This window comes from Hypanus sabinus, chromosome 31 (assembly GCF_030144855.1).
Source record: "Hypanus sabinus isolate sHypSab1 chromosome 31, sHypSab1.hap1, whole genome shotgun sequence".
Classification (NCBI taxonomy): domain Eukaryota; kingdom Metazoa; phylum Chordata; class Chondrichthyes; order Myliobatiformes; family Dasyatidae; genus Hypanus; species Hypanus sabinus.
The window spans coordinates 36,227,853-36,246,498 of NC_082736.1; the positions used below are offsets into that span (position 1 = coordinate 36,227,853).

The 18,646-nt window shown below is 53.2% G+C and overlaps 1 protein-coding gene across 1 annotated transcript; it reads right to left on the reverse strand.

The window, feature by feature from the left end:
- Nucleotides 1–15: 15 nt before the first annotated feature.
- Nucleotides 16–17,736, reverse strand: LOC132384096 (delta(14)-sterol reductase TM7SF2-like). The gene is made up of 6 exons (XM_059955429.1): nucleotides 17,597–17,736; nucleotides 15,701–15,858; nucleotides 10,475–10,671; nucleotides 9,515–9,569; nucleotides 4,225–4,419; nucleotides 16–696 (listed from the first exon to the last, which is right to left on the reverse strand). Exons 2-6 carry the CDS (start codon nucleotides 15,807–15,809, stop codon nucleotides 503–505), a joined length of 750 nt encoding a protein of 249 aa, XP_059811412.1. The 5' UTR covers nucleotides 15,810–15,858; nucleotides 17,597–17,736; the 3' UTR covers nucleotides 16–502.
- Between the last annotated feature and the right edge of the window lie 910 nt (nucleotides 17,737–18,646).

Below are 18,646 nucleotides of genomic sequence, written 5' to 3' on the forward strand. Positions count from 1 at the left end.
GGAGAGGGAGGAGTCCGTCCTTCCCAGATGGCGAAGTGTACTTTTTAAATGGGCTCTCGATCAAGATCTCTCTGGCGGCTTTGCTACAGCTTGAGTGGGGAGGGAGGCTGGGATGGGGGGCGGTTTGGTGCTTTGCTGGAGCAAGTGGGGGGGAGGGCTGATGCTTTTCCTGCTGTTTGTGCGGGGGGGGGGGGGGTGCTTTGGGGTTCTGATATTTCTGTCATTCATTCTCCGGGATTTTTCTCTCTGCTTTGCGGGTGTCTGTGAAGACCACAGCAACAAAAACCTGGTTCGATCCCCACCGCGGCCTGTGAAGAGTTTGAATGTGGGTTCACCCCCGGGTTTTCCGGTTTCCTCCCACAGTCCAAAGACGCCGACCGGTTGGCAGGTTAATTACTCGTGTAAACTGTCCCGTGATTAGGCAAGGTTGAAATCTAAGGATTGAGAGGTTCGGAAGGACCTATTGCGCACCGTTCTCTCTGTTCCGAAGCTGGCCTGAGACTCACCCGCTACACAAAACGCCTCTCCGAGTGCACCGTGCCGTGATCTCCCCGCCGGACGAGCGGGTCGAAGGGGACCGCCAGTCACTTACCCAACCGATCAGCCCCGGCCGGAGTTCGCAGAAGTATTTGAGGTCAAAGTTGCCAATGCGCGGGTTCAGCTCGTGCCCGATGAAGAAATCGTAGATGGGGTTGCCTGGGGCGACCAAGGTTAAAGGTCAGCATTTAGTTTCGTCCGCACGGTCCAACTTCCGTCAGTCAGAGTCAAACAGGCTCTTCAGCCCATCCAATTCATGCTGGCCAAGATCCCCAACCAAGTCAGGTGTCCATGGCTAGGAGACATCGGGAAGCCCTGGTTTAAACTCTTCCTGCCCAAGTGTTGGTGAACCTGCCTCACCCCTCCTCCTCCGGCAGCTCGCTCCATATACTACATACACTCTGAAAAAACAGTCCCAAACTCTCTTCTTAATTCAGTCCCCTCGAGTCCTTGTAAACCTTCACTCCAGCTAATAAGACTGTAAGGCGAAGACACTGGAGCAGAATTAGGCCATTCAGCCCATCGATTCTACTCCACCATTCCATCATGGCTGATTTACTATCCCTCTCATCCCCATTCTCCAGTCTTCTCCCCGCAACCTTTGATGCCCTGACTAATCAATAATCTATCAAACCACTTTAAATATACCCAACAACTGGGCCTCCACAGCCTTCTGTGGCAATGAATTCCACAGATTCACCACCCTCTGGCTGAAGAAATTCCTCCTCATCTCTGTTCTAAAGAGACGTTCCTCAATTTGGAGAATGTGTCCTCTGGTCCTAGACTCCCCCACTATAGGAAACATCCTCTCCACATCCACTCTATCTGTGTCCTCTGGTCCTAGACTCCCCCACTATAGGAAACATCCTCTCCACATCCACTCTATCTGTGTCCTCTGTCCTAGACTCCCCCACTATAGGAAACATCCTCTCCACATCCACTCTATCTGTGTCCTCTGGTCCTAGACTCCCCCATTATAGGAAACATCCTCTCCCACATCCACTCTATCTGTGTCCTCTGGTCCTAGACTCCCCCACTATAGGAAACATCCTCTCCACATCCACTCTATCTGTGTCCTCTGGTCCTAGACTCCCCCACTATAGGAAACATCCTCTCCACATCCACTCTATCTGTGTCCTCTGGTCCTAGACTCCCCGACTATAGGAAGCATCCTCTCCACATACACTCTATCTGTGTCCTCTGGTCCTAGACTCCCCTCACTATAGGAAACATCCTCTCCACATACACTCTATCTGTGTCCTCTGGTCCAAGACTCTCCCATTATTGGAAACATCCTCTCCACAGCCAATCTATCCAGGCCTTTCAGCATTCGATTGGTTTCAATGAGAACCCCTACTCATTCAACTTCACTGAGTACAGGCCCAGAGCCATGCAATGGTCCACATAAGTGGACCCCCTTCGTTCCCAGAATCATTCTTTGAACCTCATCTGGGCCCTCTCCAATGCCAGCACACCTCTTCTTCAATAAGGGGTGCACAAAACTGCTCTCAATACTCCAAATGTGGTCTAACCAGCGCCTTATAAAAGCCCCAGCAGCACATCCTGCTCCTACTTCTGGTCCTCTTGAAATGAATGCTAAAATTGTATTTGCCTTCCTCACCACTGACTCAACCTGCAAGTTAACCTTTGGAGAATCCTCCCAAGTCCCTTTGCACCTCAGTTTTTTGAATTTTCTTCAGAAAACCGTCTACACCTTTATTCCTTCTACAAAGTACATGACCATACTCTTCTCCACACTAAATTCCATCTCCTTCTTCTTTGCCCATTCTCCTTTTGCAGGCTCCCTGTTCCCTCAACCCCACCTGCCCAGCCGTCCATCTTTGTATTGTCTACCAAACTTGGCCACAAAGCCATCAATTCCTTCATTGACTTACAACTTGAAAAGAAGTGGTCCCAACACAGACCCCTGCAGAACACCACTAGTCACTGGCAGCCCACCCGGAAAGGGATCCTTGATCTTTGCCCCCTGCCAGTCAGCCAGTCTTCTACCAATGCTAGTATCATTCCTGTACAATATCTCGTGAAGCTGCCTCATGTGCGGATCCTTGTCAAAGGGTCTACTGAAAATCAAAATACACAACATCTGCTGACTCTCCCTTTGTCAAACTTACTTGTTATTCTTTCTTCCGAAGAATTCCGGCGGATTCGACTGGCAAGATTTTCCTTCGAGGAAAGCAGGCTGACAACAGTCTCATCTATCATGTGCCCCCAAATACCCTGAGACCTCATCTTTAGTAATCGACTCCAACATCTTCTCAACCACTGTGGACAGGCCCACAGTTTCCTTTCTTCTGCCTCTCTCCCTTCTTTAAGAATGGAGTAACATTTGCAATTTTCCAGTCCTCCGGAACCATCTAGAGATTCTGGAAAGATCATTACTCATGCCTCCACAATCTCTTCAGTCACCTCTTTCAGAACACTGGAATGTAGTCCATCCGGTCCAGGTGCCTTATCTACCTTCACACCTTTCAGTTCCCAAGAACCTTCTCCCGAGCAATGGCAACTGCACACACTCCTGAGCCCTGAAGCTCAAACTTCTGCCAAACTGCCAGTGTCTTCCACACTGAAGACTGACTCAAAATATTTAATTTGGTTCATCCGCTATTTCCCTGTCCCATTTCTACCTCTCCAGCATCATTTCCGAGGGTCTGATATCCACCCTCATCTCTCTTTTACTCTTTATATATCGGAAAAGAACTTTTTGTATCCTCTTTGATATTATTGGCTAGCATTACTTTGATAATCTCATTTCTTCTGATGGCTTCTTTCATTGCCTTAACTTCCCACTAATCTGTGCACTTTATATACCCTCCCTCATTTGCTGAGGAAAGTCCATCTCCACCCACCATCCTCATCACATTCTACAGGGGTTGAATTGAGAGCATCCTGAGCAGCTGCATCACTGCCTGGTTCAGGAATCGCACCATCTCGGATCGCAAGACCCTGCAGCAGGTAGTGAGGTCAGCTGAGAAGATCATCGGGGTCTCTTCCCACCATCATGGACATTTACACCACCAAGCTGCATCCACAAAGCAAACAGTATTGTGAAGGGCCCCACGCACCCCTCACACAAACTCTTCTCCCTCCTGCCGTCTGGGAAAAGGCTCCGAAGCATTCGGGCTCTCACGACCAGACTGTGTAACAGTTTCTTCCCCCAAGCTATCAAACTCCTCGATACCCAGAGCCTGGACTGACATCCACATCATTTATTATTATATTGTAATTTGTCCTCTACGGTGTCTATTGTCTTGTTTATTAATTATTGCACTGCCCTGCACTATTTTGTGCACTTTATGTAGTCCTGTGCAGGTCTGTGGTCTAGAGCAGTTTTTATGTTGGTTTACATAGTGTAGTGTAACCTTGTGCTGTCTCACATAGTCTAGTGTAGTTTTGTGTTGTTTCATGTAGCACCAGGGTCCTGGAGGAACGTTGTTTTGTTTCTACTGTGTACTGCACCAGCAATTTATGGTCGAAATGACAATAAACTTGAGTTTAGTTTTATATTGGCTTTGACTTCTCTCGTCAGCCACAGTTGTGTCATCCTGCCTTTCGAGTGCTTTTCTCTCTTTGGGATGTATCGATCAATCTTGTGCTTTCCGACTTGTCCCCACCACCAGCCGGGGTGTATAAAGCCCCTCGCCCAGCCTCTGGAGTAGGGGAACTCACCCGAGTTCCCGCCAGGTGCCAGGGCCTCCTCGGGCGCGCACAGCGAGTGGGCGTAGAGGAGGACACTGAGGGCAAACGAGGTCAGAATGCAGACGCAGGCGAGCTGCACGCAGCAGTCGTGAACGTGGGCGAGGGGCAGCCCGCAGGCGGCGCCCACTGCTGTCAGGAGCCCGGTGATCACCAAGGCATGCAGACCTGCAGGGGGAGAGAAGCGGCAGAGTTACCGGGGGGGGGGGGGGGGGAGATCCGCGTGGCACTGGTTGGAGGCACCCACGTAACACGTCAGCTACCCCTCCAGTTCCCTGCACATCCACGTGCCCGTAAACACATCTCTGTTGTACCTGCATCCCCAACAGCACATCACAGGCTCCACCATTCCTGGTGTAAAAAGAAAACACTACCCTACGCATCTCCTCGAGAATCAGAATCAGGTTTAAAATGTGTGGTTTTGTAGCAGCAGATTGCAAATTATAAAAATTACCACAGGTTACAAAATCCCCCACGACCCAGGACATAGCCTCTCCTCCTTGCTACGATCAGGCACGGGAGCCTGAAGGCACACACTCAATGCTTCGGGAATAGCTTCATCCCCTCTGCCATCAGGGAGGGGGTACAGGAGCCTGAAGGCACGCACACTCAGTGATTCAGGAACACCTTCTTCCCCTCTGCCATCAGGGAGGTGGTACAGGAGCCTGAAGACACACACTCAACAATTCAGGAACAGCTTCTCCCCTTCTGCCATCAGGGAGGAGGTACAGGAGCCTGAAGACACACACTCAGTGATTCAGGAACAGCTTCTTCCCCTCTGCCATCAGGGAGGGGGTACAGGAGCCTGAAGACACACACTCAGCAATTCAGGAACAGCTTCTCCCCTTCTGCCATCAGGGAGGAGGTACAGGAGCCTGAAGACACACACTCAGCAATTCAGGAACAGCTTCTTCCCCTCTGCCATCAGGGAGGAGGTACAGGAGCCTGAAGACACACACTCAGCGATTCAGGAACAGCTTCTTCCCCTCTGCCATCCGATTTCTGAATGAACTTTGAACCCCTTGATCACTACCTCACTACTTTTTTATTTCTATTTTTGCACTACTTATTTAACTGTTCAATAAATATTCCTACTGTAATTCACGATTTATTCTGTTACTGAGGCCTCAAAGACAACAAACTTCACAAAATATGCCGTTGATATTAAATCCGATATTGATTCTGATCAAAAAAACACGTCATTACATCCCCCATTCACTGTCACTCCACACATCATCCCCACACTGACACACTCCTCTCCACAGTCCCTCACCACCCCCTTCATCCCCCATTCACTGTCACTCCACACTGACACTCCACACCTCATCTCCACACTGACACACTCCTCTCCACAGTCCCTCACCACCCCCTTCATCCCCCATTCACTGTCACTCCACACCTCATCCCCACACTGACACACTCCTCTCTACAGTCCCTCACCACCCCCTTCATCCCCCATCCCGTCACTCCACACCTCAACCCCACACTGACACACTCCTCTCCACAGTCCCTCACCACCCCCTTCATCCCCCCATTCACTGTCACTCCACACTGACACACTCCTCTCCACAGTCCCTCACCACCCCCTTCATCCCCCATCCACTGTCACTCCACACCTCAACCCCACACTGACACACTCCTCTCCACAGTCCCTCACCACCCCCTTCACCCCCCATTCACTCACTCCACACCTCATCCCCACACTGACACACTCCTCTCCACAGTCCCTCACCACCCCCTTCATCCCCCATTCACTGTCACTCCACACCTCATCCCCACACTGACACACTCCTCTCTACAGTCCCTCACCACCCCCTTCATCCCCCATCCCGTCACTCCACACCTCAACCCCACACTGACACACTCCTCTCCACAGTCCCTCACCACCCCCTTCATCCCCCCATTCACTGTCACTCCACACTGACACACTCCTCTCCACAGTCCCTCACCACCCCCTTCATCCCCCATTCACTGTCACTCCACACTGACACACTCCTCTCCACAGTCCCTCACCACCCCTTCATCCCCCATTCACTGTCACTCCACACCTCATCCCCACACTGACACACTCCCCTCCACAGTCCCTCACCACCCTCTTCAACCCCCCATTCACTGTCACTCCACACCTCATCCCCACACTGACACACTCCTCTCTACAGTCCCTCACCACCCCCTTCATCCCCCATTCACTGTCACTCCACACCTCAACCCCACACTGACACACTCCTCTCCACAGTCCCTCACCACCCCCTTCATCCCCCATCCACTGTCACTCCACACCTCATCCCCACACTGACACAGTCCTCTCCACAGTCCCTCACCACCCCCTTCACCCCCCATTCACTCACTCCACACCTCATCCCTACACTGACACACTCCTCTCCACAGTCACTCACCACCCCCTTCATCCCCCATTCACTGTCACTCCACACCTCATCCCCACACTGACACACTCCTCTCCACAGTCCCTCACCACCCCCTTCATCCCCCATTCACTGTCACCCCACACTGACACACTCCTCTCCACAGTCCCTCACCACCCCCTTCATCCCCCATTCACTGTCACTCCACACCTCATCCCCACACTGACACACTCCTCTCTACAGTCCCTCACCACCCCCTTCATCCCCCATCCCGTCACTCCACACCTCAACCCCACACTGACACACTCCTCTCCACAGTCCCTCACCACCCCCTTCATCCCCCCATTCACTGTCACTCCACACTGACACACTCCTCTCCACAGTCCCTCACCACCCCTTCATCCCCCATTCACTGTCACTCCACACCTCATCCCTACACTGACACACTCCTCTCCACAGTCCCTCACCACCCCCTTCACCCCCCATTCACTGTCACTCCACACCTCATCCCTACACTGACACACTCCTCTCCACAGTCCCTCACCACCCACTTCATCCCCCATTCACTGTCACTCCACACTGACACTCCACACCTCATCCCCACACTTACACACTCCTCTCCACAGTCCCTCACCACCCCCTTCAACCCCCCATTCACTGTCACTCCACACCTCATCCCCACACTGACACACTCCTCTCTACAGTCCCTCACCACCCCCTTCATCCCCCATCCCGTCACTCCACACCTCAACCCCACACTGACACACTCCTCTCCACAGTCCCTCACCACCCCCTTCATCCCCCCATTCACTGTCACTCCACACTGACACACTCCTCTCCACAGTCCCTCACCACCCCCTTCATCCCCCATTCACTGTCACTCCACACTGACACACTCCTCTCCACAGTCCCTCACCACCCCTTCATCCCCCATTCACTGTCACTCCACACCTCATCCCTACACTGACACACTCCCCTCCACAGTCCCTCACCACCCCCTTCAACCCCCCATTCACTGTCACTCCACACCTCATCCCCACACTGACACACTCCTCTCCACAGTCCCTCACCACCCCCTTCATCCCCCATTCACTGTCACTCCACACCTCATCCCCACACTGACACACTCCTCTCCACAGTCCCTCACCACCCCCTTCAACCCCCCATTCACTGTCACTCCACACCTCATCCCCACACTGACACACTCCTCTCCACAGTCCCTCACCACCCCCTTCATCCCCCATTCACTGTCACTCCACACCTCATCCCCATACTGACACACTCCTCTCCACAGTCCCTCACCACCCCCTTCATCCCCCATTCACTGTCACTCCACACCTCATCCCCACACTGACACACTCCTCTCCACAGTCCCTCACCACCCACTTCATCCCCCATTCACTGTCACTCCACACTGACACTCCACACCTCATCTCCACACTGACACACTCCTCTCCACAGTCCCTCACCACCCCCTTCATCCCCCATTCACTGTCACTCCACACCTCAACCCCACACTGACACACTCCTCTCCACAGTCCCTCACCACCCCCTTCATCCCCCATTCACTGTCACTCCAAACCTCACCCCCACACTGACACACTCCTCTCCACAGTCCCTCACCACCCCCTTCATCCCCCATTCACTGTCACTCCACACTGACACTCCACACCTCATCTCCACACTGACACACTCCTCTCCACAGTCCCTCACCACCCCCTTCATCCCCCATTCACTGTCACTCCACACCTCACCCCCACACTGACACACTCCTCTCCACAGTCCCTCACCACCCCCTTCATCCCCCATTCACTGTCACTCCACACTGACACTCCACACCTCATCTCCACACTGACACACTCCTCTCCACAGTCCCTCACCACCCCCTTCATCCCCCATTCACTGTCACTCCACACCTCACCCCCACACTGACACACTCCTCTCCACAGTCCCTCACCACCCCCTTCATCCCCCATTCACTGTCACTCCACACCTCATCCCCAATCTACGCTTACAATCCAATCCTACGTACTGTATACACTCCACAATCTATGCTTACAATCCAATCCTACGTACAGTATACACTCCACAATCTACGCTTACAATCCAATCCTACGTACTGTATACACTCCACAATCTACGCTTACAATCCAATCCTACGTACTGTATACACTCCACAATCTACGCTTACAATCCAATCCTACGTACTGTATGCACTCTACAATCTACGCTTACAATCCAATCCTACGTACTGTATACACTCCAATCCTACGACCACAATCGTTCACTGGTACGTTCCTTTGGAGCATTTATCCACGTTGATAATTGCTGTGTTTCTCTCAGCTGAGTCGACCCTGGGGCTGTGCCCCCTCGTCCTCGACTTCCCCACCGTACACTCCATCCAGTCCTTTCAATATCCCATTGAAATCCTCCCTCATTCCTCCATCCTCCAGCGAGTCCAGGCCCAGGGCCACCAACCAAGTTAACCCCTCCATTGCTGGAATCATTCTCTGGGCCCTCTCCAACGCCAGCACGTCCTCACGTTGTTGGAAACTCTCACCCCCAATGCATCCATCAGTGTTAGACATTTTGACCCTGGGTAAAAGATACCGGCTGTCTATCTGCGCCTCTCATGATCTTATGAACCTCTATCAGATCTCTCCTCGGCCTCCGACGCTCCAGAGAAAACAGCCCAAGTTCATCCAGCCTCTCGTGACAGCACACGCCCTCTCAACCAGACAGCATCCCGGTGAACCTCTCCTGCCCCCTCTCCAAAGCCCCGACGTCCTTCCTATAATGGGGTGACCAAACAGTTTGGGGTCCCGGTCCGCGGAACGCGAGCCTCAGGCAGCGCGAGGTAACGTGACATGCAGAACACGCACGCGTGACGCAAAACGTACCATTAATCCGGTAGGAGAGACGGGTGCCATCCCGGAGTGGCATGCCTTGTGTAACCTGCGGACACGAAACAGCGAGGGTCAAGGGGTTGGAGCGACTGCAGGTAACGCAGTAGCGTAGCGGGAAATACTTCACTGGTCATAATTGTGATTAAGTTGAAGGTTATCGTCATTCGACCGTGTACAGTACACCACTGAACGAAACAACATTCCTCCAGACCGGTACCCAACACGGCTCATAAGGTCATGGGCCATACCGTTTGACATCTTCTGACGTGCCATGTATATGACACCATTGTTATGTGCCGCTGATGCACCATCAATAACTCACACTGAGACGTAAGGCGAGATATCGGCTTTTATTGACTGGAAGAAGGAACCAGGAGTGAGTGTCTATCATACAATGTCCTGGAGACTGAGGCGGAGCGTCAGGCCTCAGATCTCCTTTATACAGGGGCCTGTGGGAGGAGCCACAGGAGCAGTCAGCAGGGGGCGTGTCCCGACAGGCACACAGTTCACCACAGCCGCGTTGTATGACGTCATCATTATGCGCCACGCCGCGAGCATGACCGTACTTGGCAAAGTTTTCTGCCAAACTGGTATGCCACTGCCTTCTGCGTGAGCCACACTCCGTCATGCCTGTCTTGTCACCCCCTACTCGGCTCGCTACGGCCGGATGGTGGCTAGCGTCGCACTTTACAGCAGCAGAGCACAGTTCAATCCCACTGCTGTCTGTAAGGAGTTGCTATGGTCCACCCACGGCTGCGTGGGCCTCCGTCAGACATAGGCCAGAGGGGGTCTGGCACCAGAGGGCACAGCTGACGGGCTGAATGGCCTAATCCTGCTCCCCCCCATCTTATATTGGATAACCACACCCCCCCCCCCCCACAGGACTATTTTGCAATTAGTACCAGGACAAGGAGCTTGCGTCCAGCCCACCCCCAACCCCTCCCTCGGACTTACCTTACCCAGAGGAAGAAGGTAGAGCAGAGACTGGAGGGCAAGCCAGGCAAGAACGAGGAGCAGGGCGGCGGGGTCCCAGAGCTGGCTTGGCTCCACCCGGGGCAGGGGGTTGTTCAGGAGGCCGGCTGCCTCTGTACGGCAGGCGAGCAGCAGGTAGAGAACGGTGCAGGGCAGCAGGGCGACCAGTACCAGCGCACCTGGGCAGACAGGCCAAGCACACCCGGCAGTTAACGGCGCATCGCAGTGACCGTGTCCAGCGTACAGCCCGAAATTCTTACTCTTCACAGGCGCCCACGGAACAAGAAACCCCATCGAATAAATAAAACATCAGAACCCCAAAGTTGCTCGTCCCCCCCACACACGCAGGCACATTAACCCTCCCCTCCCACACCACTTGCACCAGCAGCAAGCAAGAGCCCTTAAAGAGACCTTGATCTGAAGCCCATCAAAAAACACTGTTTTTGGAGTCCATTATTATCTTACTGATACCTTTATGTGCCCGCTATCTTGTGCTGTGTATGACAGCTGGTATTGTGTTCTGCACCTTGACCCCAGAGAAATGCAATCACATTTGGATGTATTCCTAGGTGTTTGTGTAGGGTTGAATGGCGATTGAACTCACCCACCCCTCACACACGACAGGGGCAATTAACCCACCGAACCAGCACGTCGTTAGGCAGGAGAGAGCCGGAGACCCTGGGTGGGGCTGGAGAGAAAGAGACCCCCTACAACTACAATCTAACATCACTGCCGGAGCGGGGAGCGGGGTGGGGGGGGGTGTATGTGTGTGTTCGTGTTCAGAACAAGCAGCGGGCAGCAAAAATCATTGCGGGCAGCAAACCGCCCTTTCCAAAATCTCCCTTCAGGAAAGTTCTCTAGGATTATTAAAAGAAAAGTTTCACACCATCTTAAAAGTTTCTTCCCCTGGGCAGGTAATCTGATCAACCATTCTTGTTATTCCCCACCCCACCTTCCTCTATCTATTACCGACTCATTGGACTGTAAACATTTTAAACCACTTAGTAGTTTACATTGTATTTACACTGCCGGTATTTATGTACATCTTATTCTATATCCATACTTTAACCTCTAATTTTGTCATTTATATAACCCTTTACAATTGTTGAGTATTGTTTTACGTTGCCAGTCACGCCCCGACCAATAAGAGCGACTCTCAGCATGAGGACGCACAATCTCCACACGCGTGCCGGTGGTCAGGACTGAACCTGCGTTCTCCGCTCACTCTCTGTACTGACCGGCTGGATTATCAGACGAGATGCTTCAGGAGGGCAAGAGGTGACTTGACGGAGGTGTAAAAGATGACACGAGGCAAAGACTTTTCCCCAGGGTGAAAATGGCTAGTAGAAGGGGACGCGATGTTAAGGTGACTGGAGGAGTATATGCAGGATCTGGCAGGGGTGTGGGAACCGGAGTGAAGAGATTCAGGACGGATGGGAAAGAGAAGGGATAGAGGGCAGGCAGACGATAGGACCTTTTCCTCCCTATTAGGAGCCTGCAGCATGTCGAATTATCGGGTGAACAATGGAGTCTTTGGGGTAACTGCGAGTCTGCGTCTACACCGTTGCTTTGCTCACACTGCATGCCAGTAGCGGGTGCCGGTGGGGAGAGGGGTTGGTTGCTCACTGTGCTTACACACGGGAGGGGAGCTGTGGGGGGGGGGGGGAAACTTCGGGGTTCTGGGGCACTCCAATGTTCTCGAGGATGTTTGCGAAGAAAAAGCATTTCAGGATGCATATTGTATACATTTCTCTGACATTAAGCGTACCTTTGAATCAAAAAGGGTAGCAAATACAGTCCTCAGTGTGATATCTCAATGCGCGGAGTACAAGAGATAAAGTGGATGATCTTGTTGCACGATTACAGATTGCCAGGTATGATGTTGTGGCCGTCACTGAATCGTGGCTGAAGGATGGTTGTATTGGGAGCTGAATGCCCAAGGTTACTCGTTATATCGGAGGGATAGGAAGGTAGGCGGGGGTGAGGCATGGCTCTACTGCTAAAGGATGGCATCAAATCAGTAGAAAGATGTGACATGGGATCAGATGCTGAATCAACAAACTGCAAAATACAGTCCTCCCAACGATAGCTGGGATGTGGACCACAGGTTACAGCAGGAAACAGGAAAGGCGTGCTAAAAGGGCAATGAATGTCATGATAGTCTTGGGGAATTTCAACATGGTTGATTGGGAAAATCAGGTTGGTAACGGATCTCAGGGGAGCAAGCTTGCTGATGCCTGAGATATAACAAACCGGAGGTGATTAGGGAGCTGAAGGTAAAAGAATCCTGAGCAGGCAGTGATCACAGTATGACTGAGTTTAACTTGAAATTTGACAGGGAGAAAGAAAAGTCTGAAGTAGCAGTATTTCAGTGGAGTAAAGGAAATTCCGGTGGTACAAGAGAGGAGTTGGCCAAAGTAAATTGGAAGGAGCTGCTGGCAGAGATGTCAGCAGAGCAGCAATGGCGTGAGTTTCTGGGAAAAATGAAGAAAGTGCTCCAAAAATAAATAAATACTCAGATAGCAAAATAGTGCAAACACGGCTGATGGTTTTAGCTCAAAGCCAAAATTTGTGGGGAGACAGAGGATTGGGAAGCTTTTACAACCTTACAGAGAGCAACTAAAAGAATCATTAGGAGGGAGAAGATGAAATATGAAAGGAAGCTAGTAAACAATATTAAAGTGGATAGTAAAAGCTTCAAGTATGTAAAAAAGAGATGAGTGTGGATGTAGGACTGCTAGAAAATGCGGCCGGAGAAATAATAACAGGGGACAAGGAGATGGCAGATGAACTAAATGAATATTTAGCATCAGTCTTCACTGTGGAAGACACTAGCACTGTGCCAGTTGTTGAAGGGTGTGAGGGAAGAGAAGTGAGTGCAGTTACTATTACAACAGACAAGGTGCTCAAAAGCCCGAAGGGTATGTCAGTCACCTGGACCAGATGAATTGCACCGTAGGTGCCAGAGGACTGGAAAATTGCAAATGACACCCCACTGTTTAAGGCAGCAGCAGAAAGGAAATTACAGACCAGTTAGTCTGACCTCAGTGGTTGGGAAGATGTTGGAGTCGATTGTTAAGGATGAGGTGATGGAGTACTTGGTGACACAGGACAAGGTAGGACAACATCAGTATGGTTTCCTTAAAGGAAAATCTTGCCTGACAAACCTGTTGGAATTCTTTGAGGAGATTACAAGTAGGATAGATAAAGGGGATGCAGTAGATGTTGTATATTTGGACTTTCAGAAGGCCTTTGACAAGGTGCCACACATGAGGCTGCTTAACAAGTTAAGAGCCCATGGTATTACAGGAAAGCTACTAGCATGGATAGAGCATCGGCTGATTGGTAGGAGACAGTGAGAGGGAGTAAATGGATCCTTTTCTGGTTGACTGCCAGTGGTGTTCCTCAGGAGTCGGTGTTGGGACCGCTTCTTTTTATGCTGTATATCAATGATTTAGATGATGGAGTAGATGGCCTTGTTGCTACATCTGCAGATGATGTGAAGATTGGTGAAGGGGCAGGTCATGTTGAGGCTGCAGAAAGACTTAGTCAGATCAGGAGAATGGGCAAGAAAGCAGCAAATAAAATACACTGTTGGAAAATGCATGGTCATACACTACAGTGGTAGGAATAAATGTGCGGAATATTTTCTAAACGGTGAAAGAACCCAAAAATCAAGATGTAAAAGGATTTGGGAATCCTTGTGCAGAAAAGCCTAAAGGTTAAACTTGCAGGTGAGGAAGGCAAATGCCATGTCAGCATTCATTTCAAGAGTGTAGAATACAAGATCAGGGATGTGATGCTGAGGCTTTATAAGGCACTGGTGAGGCCTCACCAGTGAACAGTTGTGAACAGTTTTGATCTCCTCATCTTACAAAAGATGTGCTGGCATTGGAGAGGGTCCAGAGGAGGTTCACAAGGATGATTCCAGGAATGAAAGGGTTATATTACGAGGAACATTTGATGGTCCTGGGTCTGTACGCACTAGAATTTAGAAGGATGAGGGGCATCTCATTGAAACCTTTCGAATGTTGAAGGGCCTAGACAGAATAGACATAGGAAGGATGTTTCCCATGGTGGGGGAGACTGGGACAAGAGGGCACAGCCTCAGGATAGAGGGGCAACAATTTAAAACAGAGATGCAGAGAAATTGCTTTAGCCAAAGGATGGTGAATTTGTGGAACTTATTAGCATGAGCAACTGTGGAGACCAGGTTGTTGGGTGTACTTAAGGCAGAGCTTGATAGGTTCCTGATTGGACATGGCTTTAAAGGCTATGGGGAGAAGACGAGGTAATGGGGCTGAGGAGGGGGAAGAAAGGATCAGACTCGATGGGCCAAATGGCCTTATGGTCTTACCAAGAGTCCTTGAAAGTGAGTCCATGAAATCCACCATTTCATCATGGATGATCCAGTTTCCCTCTAATCTGCCATCTCCTGCCTCTCCCTGTATCGCTTCATGGCCTGATTAATCAAGTACCTATCAACCTCTGCCTTAAAGATACCCAGATGACTTGGCCTCCACAGCTGCCTGTGGCAAAAAATTCCACAGATTCTCGACTCTCCAGCCAAAGAAATTCCTCACCTCTGCTCTAAAACAGCGTCCTTCTATTCTGACGCATTGTCCTCTGCTACTCAACTCCCCCCCAACACACCAACATCCTCCCCACATCCACTCGATCGAGGCCTTTCACCGTTCGATAAGACGAGCGACGGGCGACCTCACGGAAAACCTGAATTCCCGTGAATACAGCCCCAGAACCGTCGTACGACAGGGCGTTTAAACCCAGAATCATTACCGCAAACCTCCTCAGCTTGTGGGGACAGTTCAGTGACGGGGCAAGCAAAGTTATCCCCTCTGGTTCGGGAGCCTGGTGGTCGAAGGGTAATGGCTCTTCCTGACCCTGATGGCGAGTCCCGAGGCTCCTGTACCTTCTTCCTGATGGCAGCAGTGAGAAGAGAGCATGGCCTGGTGCCCCTGACGATGGATGCTGCTTTCCTGCGACACCACTCTGGACGTGCTCATTGGTGGAGAGAGCTTTAACCATGTTGAGGGTAAAATTGAGACTAGCATAGAGGCATCAAGGCTCGCGTGGGAATCAGACCAAACAGCCTGTTTTATGGGCTGTAAGATGCAACATCTCCTAACAATAAGCCACCCTGATGACCGATTTCCTCCCCCCCACCCCCACAATGATTAACACAGTTACCTAGGGGGCCTCCGAACTCCAGCTCGGTAGTCCTGGCCACTTTGGTCATCTCGACCATCCTCAGCCCCTGTTCTCCAGCCCCGTGTGCACGAGTCCTCACGCCCGACATCGCTGGCGCCAGCTACCCGCTTGGGGCAGGGCCGTGCAGACCGCCACCCCTGGACGGCGGACAAAAGAGGAATCTTAAACACAGGGGATTCTGCCGGTGCTGGAAATCCAAGGCAACGCACACACAAAATGCCAGAGGAACTCAGCAGGTCAGGCAGTGTCTACGGAGGGGAATAAACTTAATATTTTAGGCTGAGACCTTTCATCCGGGCTGGAAAGGAAGAGAGGGCAGAAGCCAGAATAAGGTGGGGGGGGGGGGGGGGAAGGTGGGAGGTGTACAAACTGGCAACTGATCGGTGAGACCGGGTGAGGGGGAATTTGGGTGGGTGGGGGAGAGGGGGGATGAAGTGAGACACTGGGAGGTGATAGGTGAGACCGGGTGAGGGGGAATTTGGGTGGGTGGGGGAGAGGGGGGGATGAAGTGAGACACTGGGAGGTGATAGGTGAGACCAGGTGAGGGGGAAGGTGGGTGGGTGGGTGGGGGAGAGGGTGATGAAGTGAGACACTGGGAGGTGATAGGTGAGAGCAGGTGAGGGGGAAGGTGGGTGGGTGGGGGAGAGGGGGGATGAAGTGAGACACTGGGAGGTGATAGGTGAGACCAGGTGAGGGGGAAGGTGGGTGGGTGGGGGAGAGGGGGGATGAAGTGAGACACTGGGAGGTGATAGGTGAGACCAGGTGAGGGGGAAGGTGGGTGGGTGGGGGAGAGGGGGGATGAAGTGAGACACTGGGAGGTGATAGGTGAGACCAGGTGAGGGGGAAGGTGGGTGGGTGGGGGAGAGGGGGGATGAGGTGAGACACTGGGAGGTGATAGGTGAGACCAGGTGAGGGGGAAGGTTGGCGGGTGGGGGAGAGGGGGGATGAAGTGAGACACTGGGAGGTGATGGGTGAGACCAGGTGAGTGGAAAGGTGGGTGGTTGGGGGAGAGGGGGATGAAGTGAGACACTGGGAGGTGATGGGTGAGACCGGGTGAGGGGGAAGGTGGGTGGATGGGGGAGAGGGGGGATGAAGTGAGTCACTGGGAGGTGATGGGTGAGACCAGGTGAGGGGGAAGGTGGGTGGGTGGGGGAGAGGGGGATGAAGTGAGACACTGGGAGGTGATAGGTGAGACCACGTGAGGGGGAAGGTGGGTGGGTGGGGGAGAGGGGGATGAAGTGAGACACTGGGAGGTGATAGGTGAGACCAGGTGAGGGGGAAGGTGGGTGGCTGGGGGAGAGAGGGGGGATGAAGTGAGACACTGGGAGGTGATGGGTGAGACCAGGTGAGGGGGAAGGTGGGTGGGTGGGGGAGAGGGGGATAAAGTGAGACACTGGGAGGTGATCGGTGAGACCAGGTGAGGGGGAAGGTGGGTGGCTGGGGGAGAGAGGGGGGATGAAGTGAGACACTGGGAGGTGATGGGTGAGACCAGGTGAGGGGGAAGGGGGATGGTGGGAGGTGATCGGGGGGAAGGGGCTGTAGAAGGCGGAATCTAGTCGGAGAAGAGAGTGGACCGTTGGAGAAAGGGAGGGAGAAGGTACAGATGAGAAGAGAGCTGCTCTCGTCGACAACCACAACACCATTCCAAGTTTCGGGGTGGGGGTACCCATATGGGCCACTGCGCCACACCCTCCGGACGTGCCATGGTCAGTCGGTCCTTCCTTCCTCCTGGGAGTGAAAGCGGTCGCCAGTGTTAGTCCCTTTATGCCGATAACCCCGTCGGTCGGAGCGGAGCCCGGTAATAAGTTTAAAGCCCGCGCAGGGAGAGGGAGAGGGGCGGACCGGCGGAGACCGACATGAAAAGGATCCACTTGCCCCGTGAAGCTGCCCGGCCGGCGGCTGCAGGACGGCTCCGGACCCCGGCGTCCCTCCGCCTCTCGGTTCGCTGTCGCCTCCCGGCCGGCGGCTGCAGGACGGCTCCGGACCCCGGCGTCCCTCCGCCTCTCGGTTCGCTGTCGCCTCCCGGCCGGCGGCTGCAGGACGGCTCCGGACCCCGGCGTCCCTCCGCCTCTCGGTTCGCTGTCGCCTCCCGGCCGGCGGCTGCAGGACGGCTCCGGACCCCGGCGTCCCTCCGCCTCTCGGTCCGCTGTCGCCTCCCGGCCGCGGCTGTGAACTGTCACCCCAGTGTAACCACTCCCAGTCCGCCAATCAGGAACCAGAGCCGCCACAAGGCGACGGCCGGGCAGCCAATCAGCGCTGGGAAATTCGCGTTCTTCTGTTCACCAATCAGAGACCGAGTATTTGGGCTCCTCCCTCCCCCTTTCCTCTTTGGATCTGATGGAAGCCCGGATCCCTCACTGAGCCCCGGGGATCCCTCACTGAGCCAACCCCGGGGATCCCTCACTGAGCCAATCCCGCAGATCCCTCACTGAGCCCCGGGGATCCCTCACTGAACCAATCCCGCAGATCCCTCACTGAGCCCCGGGGATCCCTCACTGAGCCAACCCCGGGGATCCCTCACTGAGCCAATCCCGCAGATCCCTCACTGAGCCCCGGGGATCCCTCACTGAACCAATCCCGCAGATCCCTCACTGAGCCCCGGGGATCCCTCACTGAACCAATCCCGCAGATCCCCGGGGATCCCTCACTGAACCAATCCCGCAGATCCCTCACTGAGCCCCGGGATCCCTCACTAAACCAACCCCGCAGATCCCTCACTGAGCCCCGGGGATCCCTCACTAAACCAACCACGCAGATCCCCGGGGATCCCTCACTGAACCAATCCCGCAGATCCCTCACTGAGCCCGGGATCCCTCACTGAACCAACCCCGCAGATCCCGGGGATCCCTCACTGAACCAATCCCGCAGATCCCTCACTGAGCCCCGGGATCCCTCACTGAGCCCCGGGGATCCCTCACTGAACCA

Bases quoted from the DNA above. Each gene is read 5' to 3' on its own strand.
- LOC132384096 (XM_059955429.1), bottom strand. From the start codon at position 15,809: ATGTCGGGCGTGAGGACTCGTGCACACGGGGCTGGAGAACAGGGGCTG. The intron at 9,570-10,474 runs GTAAGTCCGAGG...TCGTGTCCGCAG, and splicing joins ACCTTCTTCCTCTGGGTAAG to GTTACACAAGGCATGCCACT. The intron at 4,420-9,514 runs GTACGTTTTGCG...CTCCCCCTGCAG, and splicing joins TCTCTCCTACCGGATTAATG to GTCTGCATGCCTTGGTGATC.